We start from the raw sequence: 27,018 nt of genomic DNA on the forward strand, positions 1-27,018 counted from the left end.
CCCACCCGCTCTTGCTCTGACAGTCTACCAGCGAAACAACTACTCTTTATTCTCTTAATTGCAACATCTGTTCCCCTCCATTTGCCATGAAAAACAGTTCCGAAGGTTCCAGATCCTAACTCTTGTAGTTCTTCGAGATCACCATTCTCAATAATCTGTATTTTTACACATGAAGCATTTGGATTAAACATGGATACTTGTTGGTTTTGATCTGCCTATTTTAATCTTCCTACTAAAACAACTTAAAGGAAGGAAATGCCAATATGCATGAATATACCAAAATGTAGAGCTTTAGTACCTGTAAACCATAAAGTTCATGCTCTGTTTCAGAAGTTTCCGAATCACCAATAGGGTTATAGAAGTTTCCATTATCAGCTTTTGCAAGCTATCATTGTAGACAAGAACCTCAAGTCAGTTATATAAATCAGTTATGAAGAACCACACACGGCAGTTTCATCTTTAGATTCTCACCTTACTTTCATATTCAGGATTAACACACACTGCCCCTTCTTTTTCAGGAGATGCAGATTCAACTCCATCCTCTTCGTCTGTATTTGATACAACTCGTAAACATGACTGGATACCTGAAGTAATACAATCAATTGGCTCATTGAAAACTGCTGCTGATTCTGGCTTGTTGATGCAAAATTCATCAATGTATTCATAAGATTGTTCGCCGGTGACTGCGTTTTCTTCCTCTTGATTCTGGTAGTATGGAGGATCATCAACAGGGACAACAACCTCTCTTAGTGTAGAAGAAACCATATCTGGATACTGAGTTACAAAACAAAATAAAAAATACTATGATTCACACATGCAAGCACATAATTGATTTGATAAATTAAAGGTTATATACTTACAGAGATAGGTAGTACAGACTCAAGAGAGCCAGAGGGAGGTGGTTGTCTGTCTTTTGTCTCCGACACTGCATATTGGTGATCCATTGATGAATTTTGGCTTCTCACAGAAAACTCGGAAGCAATTGTGTCAAATGGTATACCGTGCGGTTGCTCTGTCATGCTTCTGGTGGACTGTGAAGAGACAAATGGTGCGGCAGATACATTGTATTCACTGTTTTGTAAATCTGGCGAAGATGAGCAAGCACCGTGCTGGTAGTAGATGTACTGTAAATGTTGTGGCATAGCTCCAACTTTTTCATCAAACCAATCAGTGCTTTGATCTGCACATTGTAAGTTCTCTTTACGGATATCTGACAATCTCTGGAAATTATCGGTCATTCCAAACGCGGACAAGTTTTGATGCAAAGCCGTGCGGTCTTTCCCGTCACTTACCTCTCCTGTCTGTATTGAACATTCTTCCAAAGAACTTGAAGTTTCTAGTGACGACAATTTGTCTCTCTCAACATTAAGCGGAAATTGCAAGTGACCTCTGTAGTTCTCACTATTCTCCAGAAGTGTTGAGTCGGAAAGTGCATGTAACATTCTGTACTGAGATACATCCCTATCATCAGCCACTGAGAATATACTTGATGAATCATGAGGATGAGAGAGAATCTTGTTAAAATGATATGAACCTTCATTGTTAACTAAAGGTCTCTCGAATATCATATCAGTTTGATTACAAATTGCAGGAGAGACAAATTCTTTACTATTGTTTCGTCTATGAAAATGGAAATCAGCATTAGACTTCCTGATTTGTTCGGACTCCAATGTATATTGATTACTAGGATGGTAGTTCACACATGAAGGCCCTTGGGGAGGATTGTTATAATATGCGATGGGATCAACATAACTGGTACTGTCAACATACAAAGAGTTGTCGCGTGGATTTTTTTCCATGACAAAGGGGATCATGCTTTCATTAACAACATTATATGGTTGATGATCCGTAAATAACTGCACATTAGAAATTTTTGGATCTTTAGGATGTACACAAATGGGAGATGGAGGCGTTTGATTATATGACCTGCCTGGTACATTCAGTGCTGTTAGAAATGGACCTGGTTTTGACATTATGCCAGCCAAATTTGAAGATGTTGGGCTGAAATCCTTTATCTCTGAAGCAAATAGAGATGTCGATGATTCCCTGTGGAAATGTGGATTGTTGTAATCGGAGTTATTTGCAAACTGGCTTGTATGGCTGACCAAGCTTGGTGCGCTAGGATTCTTTCGTGGACTTGGATCCAGCATACCATTAACAGCAACAACATAATGGTAATCAGCGTCACTTGGCTGATTGACTCTTGATTCATTAGAACTTGGACTCTCGGATTCATTTGAAGGTAGGAGAAAAATCCTAAGTCTTTGAGAGCCTCCAGCTCTTTCAAGCTCTTCATACTCCTCAATCATATGATGAAGATCCTCGTCAGAACAAACAGAAATAAGAGCATCGAGATCCTCTCCCGGAAGCTGGTATTTGATAATGTGGGTTTGATTGCAAATATCAGAAGTCTTCCTCGTAAGTTCCTCGTGTGTGATGTTCTTCCTGATTGATATAATTCGTGTCTCTCCACCTACATATCTGAGCTTCCCATCATTTGGCCTTGGTAGTATTCGACCTCCAAAACTACATAGAAACTTTATCTTCTTGTAGAAGGAGCCTTCTGAGAACACCGACCCATAAGGATGGCATGAACGAGGAGACTCAGCTGCATAAATGGAAGGCGAATTTAGTCCTGAGGCAAGTTGATCACATCCGTCGGAAAACTTACTTGATAATTGTCTGGAAAATGCACTCGATGCTTGTCTCATACCACCGTGTTCAAACTGGTATCTGCTCAAATTATTATGATAAGCCCTGTTGTCAACTTCAGCAACATAGCCTCTAGCTAAAGCAATCTCTGACAAATCCAAATTACTATCAGAATCCATTCTCCCTAGCCCAAGGGTATGTTTTTGATCCTCGTAGAACAGCTGATAATTGTTGTTATTATTATTAATATTGAAGTCCAATCTGTTTGGCATGCGCTGCTCTGCCTCGGTTATAACAGGAAATCTCCTTAAAGCAACCCGATCGCGTAAGAACTCAGCAGAAAATTCTTCACCAGTCTGTAGACATATATTGTCTTCATCATCTTTATCAGAAGGGGTTCTGTCACTAAACCCAACATTCACTGTACCTTTGTATGGATTTCCTGAAATTCCAGGATCCTCATTATTCATGGTGGAAGATTATACACTTAGCTCAACCAAACCACCTTTTGCAATAGACTGTTAAAAAATTCTCAATGTCTATCCACATTTAACCCGTAATTCCGTTTTCTCCTATTGCAATTTACGCATTTGTCGTATAGATAAAGCCTTTATCCTATCACTTTTCCACACAAATATAATTGTCAAACCAACACTGTACCATTTGATAATAATTTCGCATATGTGGCAGTCTCAATTGCAATATTCTGAAGGTGACACAATTACCAAATCCCTCTGAAAACAAAATTAGAATAAGCGGAGAAACTTTAATAATTATGTTTACCCTTCATTAAAAAATGGAGAACCAAGGAATTCTACATAATCAGTCCATTAACAATCACAATCGGAACACGAATGCACGCCGCTGCCATTAATATCACCATGATCACATGCTAATTTTTATGTGCACTGTCCTGGAAATGAACCTGTACCCTAGTTCCATAAAGGAGCTTGAGAATTTAAACTCTGCAATAATATACAAATAATTAATGAATGTGAGATAATGTGGAATCAAATGGAACCCAATTTCTTTGAAAATTATTAAATTGGAAGAAATAAAGGTGCAATAAAATAAAATTAGGAAGAAAGCATGAACTTTGGGTTTTTTTTATAAAAAAATAGGGGAAACCTTTGGGGTTAAACTAACAATAAAATGGAGTAATTTGTAAAAGGGTACCTGGTTGTGTGTCCATAAACTGAAGGGGAAGGTGAAATTGAGGTGGGAAGATTGTTGTGTTGGGAATGCAAGGTTTTGGGGTAGGGTTGAAAGAACCCAAAAGAGAAAAATTGGGGTTGAAGTTTTTGTTTTTGTTGGGAAGAGAGAAAGAGAAAGAGAAAGAGAGAGGGTTTGTTTGAGAAGCGATCGTTGAGAGAGAGAGAGAGAGAGAGGAAAACGTTCCATGAGGATCGGAGGTTCGAACGGATATGTCGGAGAATAATATTTGCTTAAAATGGCGCGGAATGATAACACGCCAAAACATGAAAGAATGACAGTTATAACATCCGGTGTGGGAATGGATTCCCTCCAGTTTTTTTTTCTCATGTTTCTTTAGTAGATAAATCCTCGCCTTTAAAATCCAACTTTTTCTTTTTTCTAATCACAAATGGCTTAAAATCAAGGGCTGAAAACAAATTGGATGCTCATGTCACTGGAGACAATCCATTCCCAGTGTCAAATAGTCATGACGTTTGTTTTGTTGGGTGGGCTCTTCTCTTTTTAGTAAATTGGGCTCTTTAGTAATTTTGTTTTATATAAATATTTATTTAATTGTTTTTTTTTGTCAAAAATAAATAAATTATTTATTCAAATGCGACATAAGTCTAATTGTAGAAAATTATATAGTGGTATCTACTCCTTACACATTGAAACTAATATAAAAATAAAATAATGTGGAGATTTTAATGTTTACATTATAGAGATGAAAAGATTTTAAAAGGAGAAGAGATTGATTAATGACATGTATTTAAAACAGGTGACAACAAAATATGAGGTGATCATTTCTTTTTATTTTTCAAAATTCTTTTATTCTATTTTTTCCCATCATTTCTCATCCTATTATCAAATTGTGAAGAAATTTACATGTCTTCTGTTAAGCTTCCATTGTCTACATAAATAATCTTTTCACTATTTCTTGATATTTTTCCTAGGTTTGCACATGGTATTCAACTCATATCACATAAAATAAAATATATATACTTTTACGTGTATCTTAATTCCACACATTGTTTATAAAATGAAAGTTTTTAAATTTTATACTATTCAATCCACACATATATACATAAATTCAATTAACTCAATTAATTTATGCGTATGTGAAATCAATTCATGTATATTTTATTCAATTTTTAGTACATCCACGAACTATTTTGACGTATATATTTATATAACAAATTCACGTATTTGCACATAAATAAAAGTTCGTGTACAATTAATTAAGTTTTCAACACATACATAAACTAATTTCACATGCATATACACAAATTGAATTTATATATATCTCATCTACATAGAAAAAATCCAAACGTAAGAAGAAGAAAAAACTGAGATGAACCCAAAATAAATGACATAATTCTTAAATTCAACAATAAAAAAAAAAAGAAATCGAAAAGAAATGAAATGAAGAGGAGAAATAAAATAATGTTTTGATAATTTGATAGAAATAACAAATATTTTATCAATTTAATATTTTTAAATAGTTTAATTTATATGCAATATTAATCTATTTTATTTTTTACACAATCAATAAATTATAATCAATTATACAAATAATTTTATAAATAATTATAATAAAAATAAATATTACTAATAATTTAATAATTATAATTAATTAAAATATAAAAACTATTTACATTAACATTGTATTGAATTAAATCAATTTTTAAAAGCCGAGTGTAATTTGTTATACTTAAATTTGTTGACATTGGATTAATTCGAGTCGACCCGGGCCACTGCCAGTCTGCCACCCACAGTTTTGCGTTGAAAAAAAAAAAGCGGGAAAAAGCACAGAGCCAAACCAGAAAAGGAAACAACAAAGCCATTCAACACATCGAACTCGAAATATCAATAGAAAAAAAAAAAAAAAAAGAGTACAGAGATAGACAGTGGAAAATGGCGGAAGGAAGCTCCAGGACCGATATCCAGAGGATACTCGCCGCCATTAAATCCTCCGAGGCTAGTCACTTCCCATTTTCGTTTCTCTTTACTATCTCGTCAACTACTCTCTCATTCTATCCACACATTTTAGGGTTTGGCGCGAAAAATTTCACTCAATTTTATCTTTCATATTCGTTGCAGGTTGTTGAGGACCGTGTTCAATTGTTTACTGATCTTGGAAATTTAAATTTGATCGAGGATGTATCTGACTCTGATTATGCTTCCGTCATGAATTGCCTCGTAGTATCCTTTCATTTCATATACTCTTCAATGCTTGTTTTGTTATTTGAATTTCAAACTAGTTTTTTGTATCATTTTTTGTTGTTATAATTTTGCATTTCAAAGTATTTATTGTTAGTACGTCTAGACAAACATACCTAAATGCAGAGCTCAGTGTATGTTCGGTTTACACTTAAAAAACTGTAAATGTACGTTTGGAAACAAAATGTTCAGACTCAAACGTAAGCTTGCAATGGAATTATTCTAAACATATTTTGTAAGTTTATAAATAACTCCTTCAAAATGAATTACACTGAAAGTAGTCTACACAGTTATCCGAACCAAGTCTGATTAGTTTATTCACAATGTAAGTTTTTAAAACTAGCACGGTCATGTTAGGTATTGAATATTTTGATGAGGATTAAGGGATAATCAATGCGTATGAGTATGATAAATGCGTAATAAGCTGGAACTTGGTTACGAGGAAGTGAAAATCTCCCAAATCCAGTATATTAAAGCTTAAATTTATAAACTAAGTATATCGGAGCATAAAATACCAGAACTGACTGATGTTTGCTAATATTGATCAATTCTCGAACAATTCTCCTAAATCCAGTATATGAAAACTTTAATTTATCAATCTAGCAATATATAAATCTTAGGTTGATGCTTGTTTAAATTTATTGATTCGGAAGTGCCAAATTATTAAACAATGGTATATTTTCATTCTTGTATGCCATTTGAATAATCTATTACTTGTCTGCATTGTTGCTTTCTCCTTAACTGCAAGCTTGACCTATTGGGAAAATTTCACATGTTTGGATGTTTCCCAATGCATGCTAAATAGAAGTATTCTACTAGCGGCTTCAAAATATATATATTTTAACCTACCTAGTTGTTTACCTCAAACTCTCACTCTTGGAGTCAAGGTACTTCCTTACTCATTTGTTGTTTTTACTTTCTCTTTATAGTTTATCCACACATATACTTCAACACACTTTTTATCTCCTAATCTTTCCAGGAAGATGTCATTTCTGATAACATAATCTTGTTGATTAGGCTAGTATATGGTGTGGCAAGCATCTAAAGATGACTCTTTTGTCTACAGAAGAATCTCAAGAAGACGAACACAGCTCTGTATTTTACCAGGTAGAAGTTATTTTCATGGATTGACTGATTGACAACAGTCCTTGAAAGGTTCTTATTCACAAACAAAAGCTTTGTACTTTGCCATATATATTCGTATGTCCACATTTCCTCTGAATCATTTTTCTATATTTTCCTCTTGATTCATGATCTGAAATAAACTTAGCTCCTATTCTTGAAGTAAGTGATTCTTATGGATTAGAATATATTCTAAGTTTCCCCAAGACCAGGGAAAAAAGATATATTTAAGAGATGCCTTTGCTGGCCAAATGTAAATTAAGTTAAGTTTCCTTTTATCTATATAGGAAAATAGAAGGTAATGTTTTTATCACGTTTCACTGTTTTTTCTATTTCTTCTAATCATGCAATACTGTAATATGTTAAAGGAAAATATAATATTGGTATTATGTCTCGGTTATTTCATATAAGTGATGAATTAGTTGTATTCAGGTAGCCTCCCTTTTGGATTATACCAATGGCGTTTTCTTATATGCTACTTAAAGTTATGACTTATGAGTCATGTCACGATGATTTATCCATGGCTGTAATGTATGTCAGCTTGAGTTTCAACTTTTGTTTTTGGGTATCCTAAATTTTTTTGTAGTTTAAAGCATTCAATGTTGTTGTTGATGATCATTTCAGATTGTGTGTATCTTTTTCCTTGGTTATGCTGTGCAACATTGCAATGTTCCAGCCAGCTCTCCGGGTTTAAGATCATTCCAATTGTTTTTTTGAGGTCTTTCTAGCACTATTCATCTCTCCTACTTCTCTAACATTCCTGAGTTGTCTTTCTAGCCATGTTTTTTGGAGCCCATAATATATTCTCTTTTTTATGGATCTACCTGTAACAAGCTTAAAACTTTAGCTTGATTGGAAGTGTTAGCATATATGGAAAATGTCTCATACTATTTGGGTTCTATCTTAAAGTAATTTAGAATATCTTGAATTAACTCTTAGGATTGGTTCACATATTCCTTTATATTTCTTAATTTGTTTCCTCATTATTCTCTCTATTCCCTTCTTCCTTTACCAAAGCTCTATAATTTCAACAAATATGAATAGAATGGCCAAAGTGTTGCCAACTTTTCTAATGTGGAATGGTTTGTTTAATGATGGTGCTCGTTTTAAGAGTTTGGTTGCTCTTGATAAAAAGCCACATATTGTGTTTTACAAAGATCATTGAGGAATCTGCTTGCTTTTCTGTCTATACATTCATTTGATAATTTTCTCAGTGGCATCAGTTTTTACCCCAATCATTTATATTTTGTTGTGCAGCTTCTTTTGGAAATCCAAAGATTTTCTTTATCAACATTTTCAGCCTTGTTGAAATTCACCGACGTTGTTAACAAGGAATTAATGGACGATGTTGAAACCTTCACCGTAGAAGTGTTAAATCTAACTAAAGATTCTATATCAGAAGCCAAGGTAATGATTTCAGTATTTTTAGTTGCATGACACTCTATGGTAGTTGGTATTAGATAATAAATTTCCAGCAAGAGCAAAAAACGATGTGCCGTCGATGAAAGCTCTCCTAAGCAAATAACAATGTGCCATCAATGAAATTTCTCCTATTCATTTCATATTTATGCTGCAAGATTTTGTATGTGTTGCTAAGTATGGTTCTTTTCTTATCCTAAGCAGAAAATTCAATCATTTGGATCAGAGATATTGAAGGTCGCACACATGGTCATTGATGTTGTTGTAAAACTATGCAAGGTGCGTTCTGAATTAATAAACTGGGAGGCTTCTGATGAAAACCAGTTGAGGCTTGACAAACCTATTAATGTTTGCCATGCTATCAACATAACAAAACACACCGTAGAAAAGCTGTCTCAGATCGGTGTTCTTGCAGCGAATGATGGTGGCAGTTCAGTCAATATTCTTAGTGTCTCCTGGAAAGGTGTTGTTTCTTTGCTTCAAATTGGCGGAGGACATTTTACAGAAATGAATATAGCAAATATAGTGGTATCTTTGCTTGCACTAATAACCGAGCCTTTGAAATGTGCTGCTGAGGTTTGGTCATCATCACTGAACGAAACCATCTCTGTTACTGAAGCTAAAAGGATATTTGTGCCAGTGAAATTCTACCTGATTAATGCAGTTAAAATATGCTCACTGTATCCTCATCAGACCTACACAGTGTACAGGGAGATTACTCAGTGTGTTCTCATGATCACTTCTTTTTGGATTTTTGTAAGTAATGAAATTCTTCTAAAATATGCATCTGCAGTAATTGCGGAGCTATTGGAGGAAACTACCTTGGATATGGTGTTGTCTTTGCTAAATTCTGATAAACTAAAACTGGAACAGAAGCTTGAGGTAGTGGAGTGGCTATTCATTGATGAAGGAGATTCTCATTCTGGCTTTGATGGTCCAACCTTTGCTGATTGTAACTTTACATTGGTTAATGAAATATTTTCAAGTAGTTGTGAAGGCATAAACAGATCAAGAGTACTAATATTTGGTCGAGTTGTATTGTTTATTAGCTTCCTTAAATACTCTCTCAAGCTCGATGAAGATGTGAAAGTAGCGATTACTCAGAAGCTTAATTGGTTTTTGGATATTTTAGTTGAGGAAAATGTATATTCTCATATGCTTGTTTTGCAACTTCCTTTATTCTCTGGCGGTGGTAAAACAGCTGAACTGGTGTGTCAGCCTATGTTTACTCTCCTCTTGCAAGCATTCAAAACCTTCATGATTGTGATCTCTTCAAGTACAGCTTGGGGGGAGTTCGAGTCCTTCTTACTAGAGAACTTATTTCATCCTCACTTCCTTTGTTGGGAGATTGTGATGGAGTGCTGGTGCTTTGTAGTGAAACATGCTGAAACACCAATTGCAAATAATATCATTATCAGACTATGTTCATTACTTAAGCTGCTGGCATCCTGCGACTCAGTTTTCCTTCCTCATTCTTCCTTCAGGAAATTGACAAGATCAATTTACTTGCTTCTAACCTATTGTGCAAAATCAGTGGCTGACGAGGTCTACATGTCTCTTGTTGGTAATGGGAGATCACAGTCGTCATTAATTTTGAGTTTGGCTCTGTTCCTTGAAGGGTTTTCGCTTGATTTACTGTCAGATGAGTTGAGAAAAACTTCCATTCAAAGAATTATATCTGATTATTATGACTTCATTGACAACTGTAACGAAGCATCATTGATGGCCTGCTCCTCTGGTTTGTTTGGCATTCCAGTTTTTATTCTTTCTGCTTCTTTTCAATCTTCTTTGCAAGCATTGTAAGTATTTTGGTTCTGTTATATCGATTATTATAAGCCTATATATATATACATATATATATATATATATATAAACTTCATTTCCTATTCATTTCTGTCGATCACTGTCATTGTTAACTGTAGTCTACTTACAACATGCTCACAAAATTCTTATGACCACTTCGTAGTAAATTTATTCTGCTTCTTTATATCAAAGACTCCTAAATCTTGGAAGAAAAGCCAGAATTGAGTTTGATCTCCCACGTACATGTTTTAATCTGATTTGAATATTTTAACAATGGATTTGATTTTCATTCATTTTAACCTGATTCCTTTTAATGTTTTCACTGAACCAGAATTATCATACTGGTTCCAACTTTAAGAATAGTGTTCCCATTTTCTGCAGCAAGAATCGACTACCTGAGATTGATGCAAGGACCTTAAAGTTTTTGGTTTCAATTAGTTCCAACTATAAAAGTACTGTAGACAAAAGGATCAAGAACCATTCTCTTCGGCTTTTCGGCGAAGTTCTAGAGATCATTTCATATCTAAAAGATCTATACATATCAAATGATGTTGAACAGGCAATAATGAAGATTGAAAGTATCTTTATCACTGAGCCTCCGGCCGATTTATACAAATGCAAGCCACATTTGGCTCAGTTCCTCGCTGGACTTGTTCACATGGAATTTTCAGAAAGTGACAATTGTGATGAAAAAAGCCGTGCTGCATGGGAATTATATCACTTTCTCTTGACAGAGCGGCACTGGGCACTCACTCACTTGGCAATAGCCGCATTTGGACATTTTGCTGCTGGCACAGACTGCACTCAGCTATGGAGATTTGTTCCACAGAATGCAGCACTTTCATATGATTTAGTTTCGGGTACGGAGACAAGTAAGGAGGGATTTATGGCTGAGCTTAAAGCATTTCTTAATAAGCAAAATGCTCTTCTGACAGTTGCACCAAGTCCTGAACAGCTTGAGCTGCTAAGAAAAGAAGGTCTTATACTAAAACAGATGATCCATAACATTTCAGTTAATGCCAAACTGAGAGAGGGATGTGAGAGCATGGAAGTTGATGACAAGAACCAATCAAATAGCATGGAAGTTGATGACAAAAACCAATCAAATAGAAAGAGGAAACTTCCAGATGGAATTAGCAAAGGAGTGGAATTGCTGAAATGCGGTTTGAAGATTATTAGCGACGGTCTTTCAGAGTGGCAGCTTAATCCATTTGAAACCAATGAACTGCATATCAAGTATTCCACTCAATTTTCTCGATTAGAAGACGCAATTACTCACTTTGAGGAATTGGCTGGGAGCAGTGAGGTATGTTTATCTCCTATTCAGAGCAACTTCTGAGGTTGATTACCCGTTGATGCATGTGTTATTGTTAAGAAATCTGATATATCTCAACACACTATACTGTATGATTCGGAAGTTTTCGATGTTCAGCAAAAGTTTAGTTCCCTGTTACCCCTTTCTATCTTATATTCTAGTGATTTAGCAACTGCTCCTTCCATTTCCTAACTCTTGATGTTTAGGTTTAGTGCACACACATAAAAAATAATAAACATACAGTAGTACTCTAACATCCTTATTTAGTCTCTTGGTATTTGTGATAAATTACATATTTCTAACTAAAAAATTACATTAATTGGACATTGAAAATTTAAAACATCAGTAGTTTTGAAACAAAATCAAAATGCTAAAACATCATTAGTTACAGAATGGAGTAACATATATATTAATAATATTAAACGGAAAATGATTTGTAAATAAATTTTTTCTAATAACAAAAAAGGTATATCTAAATTGTATATATATTAAACTTTTAAACTTGGGAAGTCATCTAGGGTGCTAAGTACCTCTGTTTTGGTGGAAAAATAAAATTACAAGTATTCCCTCTATCCCAAATTATAAGTTTATTTTAACAAAATATATTTGTCCCAAATTATAACTGATTTTCCAATACCAATAAACCATAAATACTTCTTTTTCTATTATACTATTTACTATTTTATCATATTCAATTTCTTTTAATTTATGTTTTCCATACAATCAATGGAGACTACTTTTGCAAAGTAATATTTAATTTCTCTTTCCCATACAACATTAATTACATTTTTTAACTTGTGTGAAATTGTCAAAATGACTTATAATGTGGGACGGAGGATGCAGTAATTAACTAACTTATAAATTTATTAGCCGTGTAGTACATATGACCCATGAAGATACAAATGTTTTACATATCAATTCATAAAAGCCATACTTTTCTCAAGATGTAAAGATTTTTTCAAAAGTAGGCTTTAATAAAGCCACCAACTTCTCTTCGCCAGGAGTATTTTCTTTGATGACTTGAACATCCTTGAAATTATTAAACCATAAATGCAAGTGGGGGAATCTCTCAGTTTGCAAGATCTCCACTTCAAACGTATCTTCTAGAACCTTAATAAGTTTGACAAAAGATCCGAGAGCGATGTCTACAATGTTAATGTTGTCTCCTCCATAAAATTTATTCTCATCACCCAAACACTTCTCCTCGACGACTCCAAGTCGTTCCCATATATTCTCTTTGGCCTTCTCTCGTTCTTCACCACTTTTGCTATGACTGAATGCTAAAAGTGACGAAATCTAAAAATATTGATCCTCGTGTTAGTTTGAATCAAGATGAAATTGTTGGAACATAGAAAGTAATGTTTAGGACACAAGGTAAAGTCTATTGGTTAAATTTTATAGCTATACAATAAGCAGAACATATATTGTGCAAGTGCAGTTGGTCATGATCAAGATGGAAGAAGCTAGAAACGTAATATATATATGATGATTGAATTTTGAAAAATTGTACCATTTCATCGATATATTTAACCCAAAATCGGGCTTGAGCTCTATCATAAGGATCAGCTGGAAGCAATGAGTTTTGTGGCCATATCTCATCAATGTATTCAACAATGATCATTGACTCACATATGGGTTTTCCATCATGAACTAGCACCGGAGTCTTCTTGTGTACTGGGTTATATTGAAGAAGTTCAGCAGGAAGCAATGAGTTCTGTGGCCATATTTCATCGATGTATTCAATAATGATCATGGACTCACATATGGGTTTTCCATCATGAACTAGTACCGGAATCGTCTTGTGTACTGGGTTATATTGAAGAAGTTGGGGACTCTTATTGAAGCGATCTTCCTCTATGTTTTCATATGGTATACCCTTTAGATTTAGGGTCCATACTACCCTTAAAGTAAAAGGACTATACCAAAATCCATGTAGTTTCACCTCTGCCATCCTAGCTTGTGATTTCTTAAGCTAACACTAGTCATTTTATCTAAGGTGATCTATTGAGTCATTTAGCTTGTTCAACTAGTCAAATTCAAAAAGAATATGTATTGCTAATTGTTAGCATCATGTGTGACTAACTTTAGTATGAAAAGTATTTAAAACTAAGAAAATAGGACGTTGTCGGCAACAACGGATCTTGGATAGTGTGGAGGGGTCAATTGTTTAACAAATATCTAAAGAATTATATAAAAGTGTATTATATTAGTAATTGTATAACAATTTTTCATATAATTATTTTAAATTTTATTTTTTTCTTAATTTATTTTTTTCTTTTTTAGACTCCAACCATGATTCTCAACATATACAAAAATACTTTTTATGACGTGGATTTAATATGCCTACTTATTAAAAAGAAGATAACTTGAAAGTATCTGGCTCCTATAGACTCCAAAGAAGATCTGCCCTTAGTTGTGATGTCAATTAATTTTACATTGAAAAAAATATCTCATTATATATTAATATAAAATTACATGTCCATCCATTCAACTCTAAAACTATCTACTTGCCATTATATTATATTAAATGAAATGAAAATTATTTAACAATATTTTTTTCTTTATTTTGTTGGTTAATTTCTTCTCCACAAATATATATAACCGTATAAGAAGCCTATTCTTCGTCTACCTTTTTTGGGGGCATGTTCATTCAAATAAATGTTATCTTTTTCTGCCCCACTAGCGGTGTCGTAAGTGCTTGCATCACTAAGAAATGATCTACAATTATAGGTACGTATTAACACTCTTGTTACTCTTTTATTTTTGTCAAATGATAATTCATTAAAAGGCAAAATGGACCTCACAACTCAGCTGTATTGAGTCCAATTACAAGTAGAGTTAACCAACTAACAAACACTAAAAGATTAAAGAATAAACATAAATCTCTACCAAGTCTCCCTCTTCATTCTCTTCACCTCTCTATCTCTCTCACAATTTATTTTTTAAAAACGAATATTTAAGGGAGAGATTAAGAAAGAGAATAATTGATGAGAGAGATTAAGAGTGCAAAGGAAGAGTTGGAGAGATAATCTATTTTCGATCATGATTACATGTTGTCAGACGCAAAATTCACAATAAAAGATTAAACAATGAGCATAAAGTGGCATTGGGAGCGCTCACTAGTGTTTGTGGTCTTACTTGTAAAAAAGACTAAGTAAAACAAACAAAATAACATATCATGAATTGGATCCTCTCCACCTCTCTATCTTTCTAATAATTTATTTTAAAAAATATTAAAGAGAGAAAAAAGTAAGAAAGAGAAGAAAAATTGACGAGAGATAGAGAGTGTAGATGAAGAGTTGGGGGAGATGATCTATTTACGATCACAACATGTTGCTAGACACAAAACACACGTTAGAAGATTAAACAATGAACATAAGTGATATTGGGAGCACTCACTAGTACTTGTGGTATGGCTTGTAAAAAATGACTAAACAAAACAAACAAAAGAGCATATCATGACTTGGATCCTCTCCACAAAGACCGACTCTCCAACTTTGTATCTCATAATTTATTTTTTAAAAAATATCGAAGATAGAAAAAAAAAAGTAAGAAAAAAAATAATTGATGAGAAAGAAAGAGAGGTAGAGAGAGTGCAGAGGAAGAGTTGGGGAAGATATCTATTTTCGATCATGATCACATGATAAAAAATACACACTAAAAGATTAAACAATGAGTATAAAGTGACATTATAAGCACTAACTAGTAGGGATGAGAATAAGCTAGGCCGTCCGTCAGGGCCTATGGCCTGGCCTGGCCTGACCTACTTATTGTCTGGCCTGGCCTGACCTATTTAATAAAAAGGCTAGGCTCATGCCATTTTTAAAGCCTATTTATTTAAATAGGCCAGACTCGGCTTATAAAAAAGCTTATTAGGCCTGAAAGGCCGACCTATATATATTTTATTATTTATTAATATTATATTAATAATATTATTTCCTATTTTAAATTTTATCAATTAAGCAATTATTCGGTAAACATTCCATATTCAGTAGTTGTTCCATATTCGGTAGAATTCCATATTTGGTAGTCATTTCATATTTGGTAGTTGTTCAATTAGTCAATCACTCAACAATATTCCATATTTGTTTAAGAGGTAATAATGAATGTGTTTGTTTCAAAAAAAAATCTATTATTTGACACAAAAAATTATTTTTTAGGGTTTAAAGGATGTTTGTTTCATATTTTTTAAAAATTATTTTAAATAGGCTTTAAAATAGGCTTCCAAGCCTGGCCATACTTTTAAAAATGTCAGGCCAGACCGAAAAAAAGCTTATGATAGGCCGTGGGCCAGACTTAGGCCTTTTAGGGTTTAAAGGATGTTTGTTTCATATTTTTTAAAAATTACTTTAAATAGACTTCCAGGCCAGGCCAAACTTTTAAAAAGGTCAGGCCAGACCAGACTTTTAAAAAGGCCAGGCCAGGCCGAAAAAAAAGCCTATGATAGGTCGTAGGCCAAACTTAGGCCTAAAAAATAAATCGTAGGCCAGACTTAGGCCTTTCAAAGTCTGGTCTGACCTGACCTATTCCCACCTTTACTAACTAGTACTTGTGGTCTCACTCATAAAAATGATTAAATAAAGAAAAGAAAAAAACAAATCATGATTGAATTATCTCCACCAAGTCTTCTTTTCCACTTTCTCAACCTCTCTATCTCTCTCCTAATTTATCTTAAAAAAATATTGAAAAGAGACTAAAAGTAAGAATAATTAATGAGAGAGATAGAGAGGTAGAGAGAATGTAGAAAGAGAATTGGAGAAAATGATTCATTTTTTATCATGATCAAATGTTATCAAACACAAAATACACACTAAAAGATTAAACAATGAGTCTGACATCATTAGTTACAAAATGAAAGGAGTTACGTATATATTAATAATATTAAATGAAAAATGATTAGTAAATAAATTTTTTCTATTAACAAAAAAAGGTATATCTAAATTATATATATATATATATTATACTTTTAAAATTGTGAAGTAATCTAGGTTACTAAATACATCTATTTTGATGGAAAAATAAAACTACAAGGTAGTAATCAACTAAACTATAAATTTATAAGCCGTGTGGTACATACTCTTAATATTAAAAGAAATGAAATTATTTAAAACTTTTATTAGTGAAGTACAAAAACATAAAGCAACTACTATAGCATAAAGAAATACACATGACTCATGAAGATACAAATGCTTATATATTACTCAAGAAGATGCCAAGATTTTTTCAAAAAGAGGCTTCAAAAAAGCCACGAACTTCTCTTGGTGAGGGGTATTTTCTTTGATGACTTGAACATCCTTGAAATTATTAAACCATAAATGCAAATGGGGGAACCTCTCAGTTTGCAAAATTTCCACTTTAAATGTAATTTCCAAAACCTCAATAAATTTGACAAAAGATCCGAGAGCTATGTCTACAATGTTAATGTTGTCTCCTCCATAAAATTTATTTTCATCTTTCAAACATTGATCCTCAACAACTCCTAGCCGTTCCCATAGATTCTCTTTGGCCTTCTCTCGGTCTTCACTACTTTTGCTACGAATGATTGCTGAAAGTGTCGAAATCTATAAGTTTGAATCAAGATGAGATTGTTAGAACATAGAAAGTAATGTTTAAGATACATGGTAAACTCTATTAGTTATAGCAATAAGCAGAACATGACTTGAAAAGTAAGTAAACACGCACACACATACATAATAATTAAATTTTAAAAAATTGTACCATTTCATCGATATATTTAACCCAAAATCGGGCTTGAGCTCTATCATAAGGATCAGCTGGAAGCAATGAGTTTTGTGGCCATATCTCATCAATGTATTCAACAATGATCATTGACTCACATATGGGTTTTCCATCATGAACTAGCACCGGAGTCTTCTTGTGTACTGGGTTATATTGAAGAAGTTGTGGACTCTTATTGAAGCGATCTTCCTCTATGTTTTCATATGGTATATCCTTTAAATTTAAGGTCCATACTACCCTTAAAGTAAAAGGACTATACCAAAATCCATGTAGTTTCACCTCTGCCATCCTAGATTGTGTTTTCCTAAGCCAACATTATCCTTTTTATATATGGTGATCTATGGAGTCATTTAGCTTGTTCAATTAGTCAAATTCAAAATCAAATAGAACATGTATTGCTAATTGCTAATAAAGTAGTAGTAGGACCTAACAAGCATCATGTGTGACGTTATAATTTGAGTCAAAAGTACGTGACATAATATTTTTAATGAAAATTATTTAAATTTTAGAAAATAGAATATTGTTTTGATTCTCTCAATTTCGGCCAATTATCTCTATTTTTATTTTATTTTATTATATTTTTTCAATTTTTTTATTTGTATTCAAAGTTTATATCATATATAATTTTTTTTATAAAAATATAAAATTATTTGATATATTATTAAAACTTATAAAAATTAACAATGTTCAAATACATAAGATATTAATTTTGATCTATCTCAATAATATATTAAATAAATTTAAATTTGTGTAAAATTTTACGATGATATATATTAATATAAAATTTTAATTTAAACCAAAAAAAATATAAAAAAATAAAATAAAGTGAAATGAGAGGATTTACGAAAGAATGTTTTGATTGAGAGGATATAAGGACAACAAAAACTGAAATCAATCGCATTACTTCACTTTTGTAAATGCTTTGTAAAATTGGATAATGTGTCTCATTAGATATACATTCGTTAAAATTTCTTAATATTATTAATTTTCTATTAAAAAATAGAAATAATTGATATGTCCTTTATTTGTTTAATTTATCTCTACAAGTATATAAAAACCTTATACGAAGGTTCCTTCATTGTTAGTGTACGTGTTTGGGGCATGTTCTTCCACATATATCTGCCCCACCAGTGGTGTCGTAAGTGCTTGCATCACTAACATATAAATACTTCCTCTACTCACTACTCAAGGGTAGTATCGAATAATGGAGTGCCTAGCTGATATTAAATATTGGATTTTATAGTAATTTGATGAAAAGGATTCAAGCCTACACTAAAAATCCTTATGTTTTTTGACAAACTTTATTTTATGTTCGTCCATTTGAATCCTGATAGGAGGTTTCAACTCTCAAGTAGGGTCTGTTTATTTAGTAGTACTTGCTATTTTTTTTTTTGGAACAATCAAACTTTGCAATATTATTTTATGGAAAAGATTTTATTGAATCAAGTGGTCTCCTATAAATCAATATCTTAAAGTTATTTAAAATTTAAAAATATAATTTAACAGTTTTTTTTTATTTTTATAATTGAGACTGTTATATTTTTTTTGTTAATAGATAATAATTTGATTGATGTTGATTTAAAATAAATTGAATTTTAATAAATATTCATTATTTTTTTTTTATTTTATCAAATTAATATCAATTGAATGATTGTTTCAGTGCACACAGTCAAATAAATCTAGAAACTTAAAACAAAAATTAAAATAAAATCATTTAAAAATACAAAAATAAAATTGGATGTCTTTTAAGTCTAATTATTGTTACAGTATTAGACAATATTCTTTTATGGATACACAATATTAAAAAACTTACAAATAATATTAAATACATTCACATGATTAATAAATTTTTTATTGAATTAATTAATATCAAAATTAGAGAGTACACTTTATACTATAAAACCAAAGAATTTTATATTAAGAAATTTTTAATAATATTAATTAAATTAAAAATATAAATTTTACGTCTAAAAATATTTGAGGTCTAAGACTGTAGTCTCACTGGTTCTTGGACCAGCTTCAGTCTCACCCATAAAAATCAAGAAGATGGTAAATTTAAACTTCCAAAAAAATATCATTTATTAGCATTTTGAAAAAAAATTAAATACTTGAACTACCCTAAATTACTTATAAATATTTTTTTTTTGTCAATAACCTGTAAAGGTGATTTAGTAGGAAATCATTGTCGTAAGTGCTTGCAGGGTGGACACAATGGAAATGGATTAACAAGTCCTTTTGATTAGTTTTAAATAAGAATATTAATAAATAAGAATATTAATAAGAAAAATAATCAATACTTTTATAACAATTGGAAACAAATTAATACAAATTTAATTGATATTGAAAAATATTTTATTTTTATTACCAAAAACATCACAAATCATCCTTATGTGTAATATTTAAATTAATTGAAATAACATTTTATAATTGTCAAATGACAATGTAAACTTCTTTTTATACCATGTAACACAATTAAACTATTTAAAAAATTTAAATAAATTCTTTGTTTTAGAATAGTTATTTGATTAAATACTTTCACCACAATTTAACAAAATTATATATGTAACAGGTGCAAATATACAAAATTATAAACAGGTGCTACGCACATAGTAAAACCATTTGCATCTTGAAGATCCACAAAACAATCATATTAAACCATATTAGTACTCAATTATCTTTTGATGTTTCCCTTCAAGACAAGCTGTAATAAGGTAATAATAAGACAGGGAAGCAGGGGGAGCCGAGGCAGAAATTTTTGAGCTCTCAGATTTTTGTCCATACTTCATTTATACTGCCTAGGGACTAATAAACACGAAATACTTTCTACGAAGCTAACTATTGAGTAAATACGGTTTTGAGGTCACGGCAAAATTGATGGAATATACATTCATAAATTGTTATGGCGTGATGCTGGAAGTGCGCAGCGCGGAGATATACCATTCTCCTAAACATAACCATTAGGCTTTGTCCCTCTTGCATTTCTTTTCCTAACGTCAGCATCGTAATGTAACAAGGCAGCATCCAGAGCCTGCACCATAATATTGGTCTTTTTCATTTAGCACTCGAGATGCAACAAACATCAAAGATATCACAAAATCAGAAACGATGATCTACAAAAGCATAGCCATCCATCAAATTGGATTGCTATACATTATCAATAGGCAATACATTATTTAAGTCACTCTTTTCAGCACACAATTATTGGATATTATTGGAAGGAATGAATCCCACAAAACAAGGAGTCGAACCCACATAGTTGAGGAATTATGAATTTTCAGGCCAATGAAAATGGTAAGATGAAATAGTGAACTGCGGCCAAAATTATATATATGGTGATCAAACTACACTTGAAAATACTAGGAGAAATTTCATAATTCTTGTACTCTTTTGTGTCCTTTAGGCTATATACAAAACTAGATTATCAGTCTATTAAGAATAAAATGCATTAAAGGCAGCATAAGTTAGAAGGATGAAAGGAAACTAAAAAAAAAACATACATAGAAGTCCAAACTATTGAGAATTAGTTTTTAAAGTTGTGATAAAGTGATCGTGCGAAAGGCAGATATACCTTAGCCATGCTGCAAAACAGAAAATTCAACAGTTTCTATATAATGTATGACTTCTGATAAAAGCAATGCATGCAGAAGACACTTTCACAAATTATGCAGAAATGATAGGCATAAAAATCATTTTGAAGGACAGTACTGATCCAAAGAAATTTGAAAATGGTTTATGTCATTTGAGTGAATATAGGCCAATTTGGAAATTGAAAGTCTAAATACCTACACAAAGTAATAAAAAAGTAAAACTAAGCAATACAAATATTTTAGTGGTGTCAGTTAATATCTAACAAACGATCTCAAGACAGAAATGTAAAAGGTATTCTGCATGAGTGGTCAGTGAATGTTAAAGCATCGACTCTTCCTATCACACAAGACCGTTTATACTATTAGGTGATGATGGTTCCCTCTGGTACCTCCTATTGAGTTATTCATTTCTTAGGTTCAAAACAATAATAGCTTCCACAGTAATTTATTTTAGGAGGCAAGGCATGCTGCAATTTAGGATGATCAAATACAAAGAAATGAAACACGGTCAAAAGAAAATATGTGGAGCTCACCTGCTGCATTGGATGGACAACAAGGGAAACCTGGTGCCGCAGGTCTGACTTTGCAGATACCTTTATTTCCTAAGATTAAGCAAATAAATATACGAACACTTCAGTAGTTACTACTAATAAAACTAATGACAGTATCCATGTAATGACAGAATAAAACAAAAATATCATTCAACTGAGGAATACAAGTAGAAGCTTCGGCTAAATACATACCTCAAGTTTAGAATATATTTGTGATATGGCATCTTTCATTCTTTTGGTCTGCAATCCATTGTCAAGTGAACACAATCAGATATAATAAAGTGCAATTCAGAAAGTTTCTCAATGAATGACTATCAAAATATGTGCAATATACTGCAAATAAAATGCAAATTGCCACCAATGCCATATAGCAGTAACGCCCCTCTGCCCATCCAATACCTAGCTGGTTGTTCACCTCAGTGCTATTGATAACTTCCATGGACAGGAAAATAAAGGAAGGTTTGCAAAAATATTGAACCTACTAGGGCGTTCATTGTTTGTTAACCTACTTAGGCATCAATGAACCTCAAAAAGGTATTTGATGAGTTCTGCTTATCTTACTATATGATTCTAAAATGTTAATCTTAAGCACCTGCTAAACTGCTCAGTTGGGTGGTTCCTAGACAAGATACCGACGCCTTTTTGACTCTTTGATTAAATAGTTCAGGGTTTGACCTTTTTAGTGATGCAATATTAGATAGGTCATGCATCACAATCAGCATTGAAAGATCTTAATGACATAAAGAAGTTCGACATTCACCTTATTAACAAGGTTTTGTGTTGTTACTGGATAGGAAGACCAAAAGTGCCTCAGCAATTCCTGACTGCAAACCCAATGCTGGAAAGACAGAATCATGCATTAAAATATATCAAATTTATACATAGAAAAGCATATAGAACTACCAAAAAACTATATTTAGATTACTAAAAGCTAAACCGCTGCTTAAAAATAAAAGAAACATGTGTGACACTTTCAAACTCAACAGATATATATAGAAGCTTTTGTCAAAAGCAAATGATATATATAGAAGCTTATAAGACTATCCCCAGCACTCTTCATCTTTTCTTTCCGTCCATTCTTATTCCTTTCCTTCTCAAAAATCACAGTAACAACAGCAGTAGACTCACATCTAGTAGTTTCTCCTTAGTTGTATTGGGAAGTATATCAAGGACACTCTCCTGAGAACTTTTCCCGAGATGTGATTTGGTGCTTGAGATATTTTTGGTCAATCCGTTAAGGACCTGGAAAAAATAAAGCACTTCCATTTTCATCACAGATTTTTCATTAACACAGAAAGAATCAAAACAGAAAAACATGTTTTTCAAGTACAACGTTGAGTATTTAACTATATAAACTTGTTAATTGTTTAAAAAAGTACAACGTTGAGTATTTAACTATATAAAGTATAAACTTGTTATTTAAAAAATTGATCTTTTTTTATAAAAAAACTATGCTCTATACAAATGTCATCACCTTAAAAGCAACCTCAGGACTCAATAGAGGATCCATTAATCCGATAGCTTTGATCTTCGATATGGACTCTCTCAAAGATCCATAGGCTTCCTCAGAACCCAAATTGCATCTTATTTGCTCCTTTCCAGCAAGGGAATCATCCAAAGATTTTAGTGCATTAACTTGTTGAGAATCAAAATAGTCGCGAGGATCCTGAGCAAGAAACAACGTAAGATTCATAACACAACAAATATTTAATCCAAAAAGAAAATTATTGAATAATGTAAAAAATATATAACTAGAGCTATTCACTAGAAATAAGAGTTCATTTAGTTCTTGAGACAAAGTAGGACCTTGATACAGAGTGGTGCAAAACGATGATCATCTTGTGCCTGAAGATCCTCAATCTGGGTCATCTTAGAAATTCTGTTTCGTCTCTCCTCCTCTATAACCCCATCAGATTCTGTATAGTGGTGTAAAATAAGAGCTTCCTCGAAATGAATGAAAAGGAAAGGACAAGAAATATGTTAATCTTACTAACCCTGTTTTCTCCGAGCAAGCACTTCTGCCACTGTTCTTGGATGTTCCATATCCATATCTACAATTATATGAAATCTGACTCATCAGACCAGACAATTCTAACATAAATATGTTGAACCAACCCAGATTTGAATGCATATTCTGCTCTCAATTGATTTTGGGACTATTTTGATGCTTTGAACATGCATTTCAAATATACGGCAAACACTTGATGCCAATAAAATGTTTCAACAGAAAGAAACAAGAGGAATTTAAGACACTTAGTAAAGCTAATGTTTTATAGTTAGAACCATCATTCTGTACAACCAGTAAATGATCTCCTGGAGGAACAAGTTTAAAAGGATGCAAAAAGTAGAGAAGTGGATGTAACTGAAAAAGTGTCCAAAAAATGTCCTTCTATCGTATTTCTATGAACTGATGGAAGAGATAGAGCACTGGTGCAATAAATGAGTCGGCGTATATAGCAATTAATTTCTCTTCATTTCTTTTTTGAACTATTCATTTCCATAGAAAACATTATCAAAAACCAACTTCAATATGACTACAGGTGTAATGCAAATTAATAAGAAATTAAGGATTTAATCACCATGAAATGTAAATCTGTCAAATCTTTAATAATTTACAATCAAAAGACCATTTTTTTTTCTACATGTAGAGTTGAAATTATGAAACAAAAGAAATCATCAAATTAGAGAGAAAAATTACCTAAAGTTTTTCCTTCGAGAACAACTTCACTTTGTCTGTTAAGATCTTGCAACAAAGTTCTCCGATAGAAAGTATTTTGAGCTTCGGCTGTTTCCTTGCTACCATCCCGGAAGATCCCATGATCCTTCTCACCAAATAGAGCAAAGAGTTAAAATACAGAAGTTCAGTGCGGACCTAGCACTTCTGAACCAACAATATAGATAGACAATTGTGCTACATTTGACACCATGTTAATAACTGAATGATCAGCAGCATTTTCTAGAATATGAATACGACACATGCACACAACTCATTCATAATCCATATCATATGCAGTACAAAACAAGAAATTTATCAGAGGTTACAGCAAAGATAAGAGAGCCACTTAGCAAATCTCATTAATCGCTCCACTTATTCAATAAGAAACCCCCTACAGGATAGCCATTAGCCGAATATCGTAAGCAGTGATCAAGGCAAGGGTAAGGCCATAAGAAGTAGAGAAAGGTCATTCGTAACCAATAAGTCCTAAAACCTGAAACTACGAGTGAAAGTGAAAGAAGTCATGTGAATTAATTTGCCATGAACTACTGTTGAAATTTTATGATATCTAACCAGACAAAAGAAATAGGAAGATTGACAGTTGTGAGTGTTCACCAGAGGCTGAGAGAATGACTTGAGGAACATCAAACAGATCATTTGGGATGGAACTTGATGAACAAAGGGCATTTGGACTATTGGAGGAGAATGGTCATGGCCGCAAAGTAACACAACAAAATACCCTTACGCAAAACTATAGCAACAAATGTCACTGTTATGAAAAGTGAAAACCATGTGAATGTGTAAGTTTTTCCTAAGAATCTTTTTTACCCAGGAACAAATTTTTAACCTTATAACATACCAATGTTGTCGACCGCGGACCGTAGAAAATAGCAGTTTGTTCAAATTCTACTATGCAACAGTGCTATTGCGTCAATATAGCCGCTATTTGACAACATTTTCTATTAAATAGGGTATCGTAGAACAATAGTGTATTGCTCAAACTCCGCTAATAGCAGCTATTCAACAACACTGTAACATACATAGGAGTTCATGTTCCATTTTCCTATATTTCTGGAAATGTGTTTATACATAGGAGTTCATGTTCCATTTTCCTATATTTCTGGAAATGTGTTTAGATATCTTGAAACAAACACTTCCTAAGCATCTTATGCTGCAAAACTAAAGCAGTATAACTTTCCTTTAGTTCACAACTACAGCAACTTCACTTTGAGACTACAAGTAAGCCATGGTGAAATGTCAATCTTTTCTATGTTCCTGTGAGTCTTAGAAACTTTAAGGAAAATATGTGGGAAATATGTTTTCAAATCCTTGAAATAATATCATGCTACCAGATTTGACTGCCAATTATCCTCTCACTGAAATGGTTAGCAGAGTGTGGCGAAAGTTACTAGCACTATTTGTACAAAGTGCAATTGAAACTTTTACTTCTAAAAAAACAAAACACTGTAAAGGAACCTCCTATATGAGATACAGGAATAGTTTCATTCACCCTACAGGAAGATGAGTGTAATCATCTCCTTGGTCTGCTTCCATGTCCAAAGTTGGATCCACCCGTCGAACCTGCAAAAACAGATAGTAAAGTAAATGGAACTGAGAATGCAATCACAAGATCTTCAATGAGATTATAAAAGAAAAAAGAGGAAGACCTTCTTTCGAGCTTCATTTTCTAATATCTCGTCATCTTTCAAAAAAACAGCAAGATCCTCATCTTCAGCAGCCTCGGCAGCTGCCGCAATAGTGTTTTTGGTACTGTGGATATATTCAGCTTTGAAGTATTTGTTCCAGAAATCTACCTCACTCATCTTGAATTTGAAGGCCATGGAAAATATATAAGAAATACAGTTTGCAAAGTAATAGATTATTTACATATATAAATATAAAATCTGATAAGAAACATTTAAGAACATCTATATTACCTTACTGGGAACAAAATTGAGGAATGCCTGGTGAACTGCTGGTTTGAGGGCAAAAATCTGGAAAGACAGTAATAATGGATAGTAAGGAAATTAATATTGGAAAAAATGAAAGAAATACAAATGAATGATAACGAGAAATTGCTCCAAAAGAATTAAATTGTACCAAGAATATTTCTACAGGGTTAGAGGTTGACCCTGATGGTGGCCAATTACTCGATACGAATTCTTTAAAGTAGAAAAGAAATCAATGCTAATGTTTAGGGGGGAAAGTGTACGAGGATAAAAAATTTATTTAATATACAGGGTTTAGATGGGGAAAAGAGAAAAGAAAGAAACCTAGAATAATTTGATGTGATATAAAATATACAGAACCAACACCTATTCATACCAAAGAAATTAGGTCATGAACTAATACAAGAGCAAACCTACCAATTTGGAATGAGATGAAATTAAGAAAGAAATCATACGGTAACTTCCTCAATTAGCAGACAACTTTAGCCTATAAGAAATGCAGTCTCAAGGTATTCTAATAAAATCATCCATAAGATATACAAAGCATAGACAGAAGAATACGGGGAAATTCACAATAGAAACCAAAAAACAATTCCAACCGATACGCCAAAAAAGGGAGCTATGACGCCCACCCAAAAAGACAATATTCTCATTAGCATTCAAAAGAGAAGCCAATTTAAAAAAAAAAAAAAAAAAAAAAAAAAAAAAAAAAAAAAAAAAAAAAAAAAAAAAAAAAAAAAAAAAAAAAAAA

The 27,018-nt window shown here is 32.7% G+C and overlaps 5 protein-coding genes across 6 annotated transcripts in view; 1 reads left to right on the plus strand and 4 right to left on the minus strand.

Annotated features, from left to right (window-relative positions):
• LOC101508027 (uncharacterized) overlaps positions 1-4,175 on the minus strand; it is a 6,676-nt gene extending 2,501 nt beyond the window's left edge. Inside the window, exons 1-5 of the mRNA XM_073368105.1 lie at positions 3,829-4,175; positions 861-3,617; positions 472-774; positions 299-385; positions 6-155 (exon numbers count right to left, since the gene is read on the minus strand). Of these exons, the coding sequence (XP_073224206.1) occupies positions 6-155; positions 299-385; positions 472-774; positions 861-3,122 (2,802 nt within the window). The 5' untranslated portion in view covers positions 3,123-3,617; positions 3,829-4,175. The remainder of the gene's footprint in view (positions 1-5; positions 156-298; positions 386-471; positions 775-860; positions 3,618-3,828) is intronic.
• Positions 4,176-5,614: 1,439 nt separating this feature from the next.
• LOC101493733 (uncharacterized) lies at positions 5,615-11,863 on the plus strand. Of its 2 annotated transcripts, XM_012714577.3 has the most exons (7): positions 5,615-5,823; positions 5,947-6,048; positions 6,819-6,953; positions 7,084-7,173; positions 8,446-8,595; positions 8,812-10,406; positions 10,792-11,863. In XM_012714577.3, exons 1-7 carry the CDS (start codon positions 5,761-5,763, stop codon positions 11,747-11,749), a joined length of 3,093 nt encoding a protein of 1,030 aa, XP_012570031.2. In that variant the 5' UTR covers positions 5,615-5,760; the 3' UTR covers positions 11,750-11,863. The 2 variants fall into 2 exon arrangements, with proteins under 2 accessions (XP_012570031.2, XP_027189235.1); XM_027333434.2 differs by lacking the exons at positions 5,615-5,823; positions 5,947-6,048 and having other exon boundaries at positions 6,818-6,953; positions 7,046-7,173.
• Positions 11,864-12,563: 700 nt separating this feature from the next.
• On the minus strand, positions 12,564-13,913 carry LOC101508652 (probable glutathione S-transferase). The gene is made up of 2 exons (XM_073367687.1): positions 13,236-13,913; positions 12,564-13,021 (listed from the first exon to the last, which is right to left on the minus strand). Exons 1-2 carry the CDS (start codon positions 13,674-13,676, stop codon positions 12,665-12,667), a joined length of 798 nt encoding a protein of 265 aa, XP_073223788.1. The 5' UTR covers positions 13,677-13,913; the 3' UTR covers positions 12,564-12,664.
• Positions 13,914-16,810: 2,897 nt separating this feature from the next.
• LOC113783892 (probable glutathione S-transferase) lies at positions 16,811-17,840 on the minus strand. Its single transcript, XM_004496019.4, has 2 exons — positions 17,444-17,840; positions 16,811-17,286 (listed from the first exon to the last, which is right to left on the minus strand). The coding sequence occupies exons 1-2, from the start codon at positions 17,750-17,752 to the stop codon at positions 16,927-16,929; spliced, it is 669 nt and encodes a 222-aa protein (XP_004496076.1). The 5' UTR covers positions 17,753-17,840; the 3' UTR covers positions 16,811-16,926.
• A 2,250-nt stretch (positions 17,841-20,090) lies between these two features.
• The window catches only part of LOC101509283 (general transcription and DNA repair factor IIH subunit TFB1-1-like), a 12,331-nt gene continuing 5,403 nt past the window's right edge, over positions 20,091-27,018 (minus strand). Inside the window, exons 9-20 of the mRNA XM_004496020.4 lie at positions 26,256-26,312; positions 25,986-26,141; positions 25,834-25,899; positions 24,301-24,424; positions 23,597-23,653; positions 23,409-23,518; positions 23,077-23,268; positions 22,731-22,844; positions 22,363-22,440; positions 21,795-21,842; positions 21,585-21,653; positions 20,091-20,492 (exon numbers count right to left, since the gene is read on the minus strand). Coding sequence (XP_004496077.1) covers positions 20,409-20,492; positions 21,585-21,653; positions 21,795-21,842; positions 22,363-22,440; positions 22,731-22,844; positions 23,077-23,268; positions 23,409-23,518; positions 23,597-23,653; positions 24,301-24,424; positions 25,834-25,899; positions 25,986-26,141; positions 26,256-26,312 — 1,155 coding nt within the window. The 3' untranslated portion in view covers positions 20,091-20,408. The remainder of the gene's footprint in view (positions 20,493-21,584; positions 21,654-21,794; positions 21,843-22,362; positions 22,441-22,730; positions 22,845-23,076; positions 23,269-23,408; positions 23,519-23,596; positions 23,654-24,300; positions 24,425-25,833; positions 25,900-25,985; positions 26,142-26,255; positions 26,313-27,018) is intronic.

The sequence above is a fragment of the Cicer arietinum genome, chromosome 4 (assembly GCF_000331145.2).
Source record: "Cicer arietinum cultivar CDC Frontier isolate Library 1 chromosome 4, Cicar.CDCFrontier_v2.0, whole genome shotgun sequence".
NCBI classification, from domain to species: domain Eukaryota; kingdom Viridiplantae; phylum Streptophyta; class Magnoliopsida; order Fabales; family Fabaceae; genus Cicer; species Cicer arietinum.

Coding starts and splice junctions, on each gene's coding strand:
- LOC113783892 (XM_004496019.4), bottom strand. CDS start 17,752: ATGGCAGAGGTGAAACTACATGGATTTTGGTATAGTCCTTTTACTTTA. Junction 17,287..17,443: donor TTAAATATATCGATGAAATG/GTACAATTTTTT, acceptor TCAAACTTATAG/ATTTCGACACTTTCAGCAAT.
- LOC101508652 (XM_073367687.1), bottom strand. CDS start 13,676: ATGGCAGAGGTGAAACTACATGGATTTTGGTATAGTCCTTTTACTTTA. Junction 13,022..13,235: donor TTAAATATATCGATGAAATG/GTACAATTTTTC, acceptor CAATATTTTTAG/ATTTCGTCACTTTTAGCATT.
- LOC101493733 (XM_012714577.3), top strand. CDS start 5,761: ATGGCGGAAGGAAGCTCCAGGACCGATATCCAGAGGATACTCGCCGCC. Junction 6,049..6,818: donor CCGTCATGAATTGCCTCGTA/GTATCCTTTCAT, acceptor ACTGCAAGCTTG/ACCTATTGGGAAAATTTCAC. Junction 10,407..10,791: donor CAATCTTCTTTGCAAGCATT/GTAAGTATTTTG, acceptor CATTTTCTGCAG/CAAGAATCGACTACCTGAGA.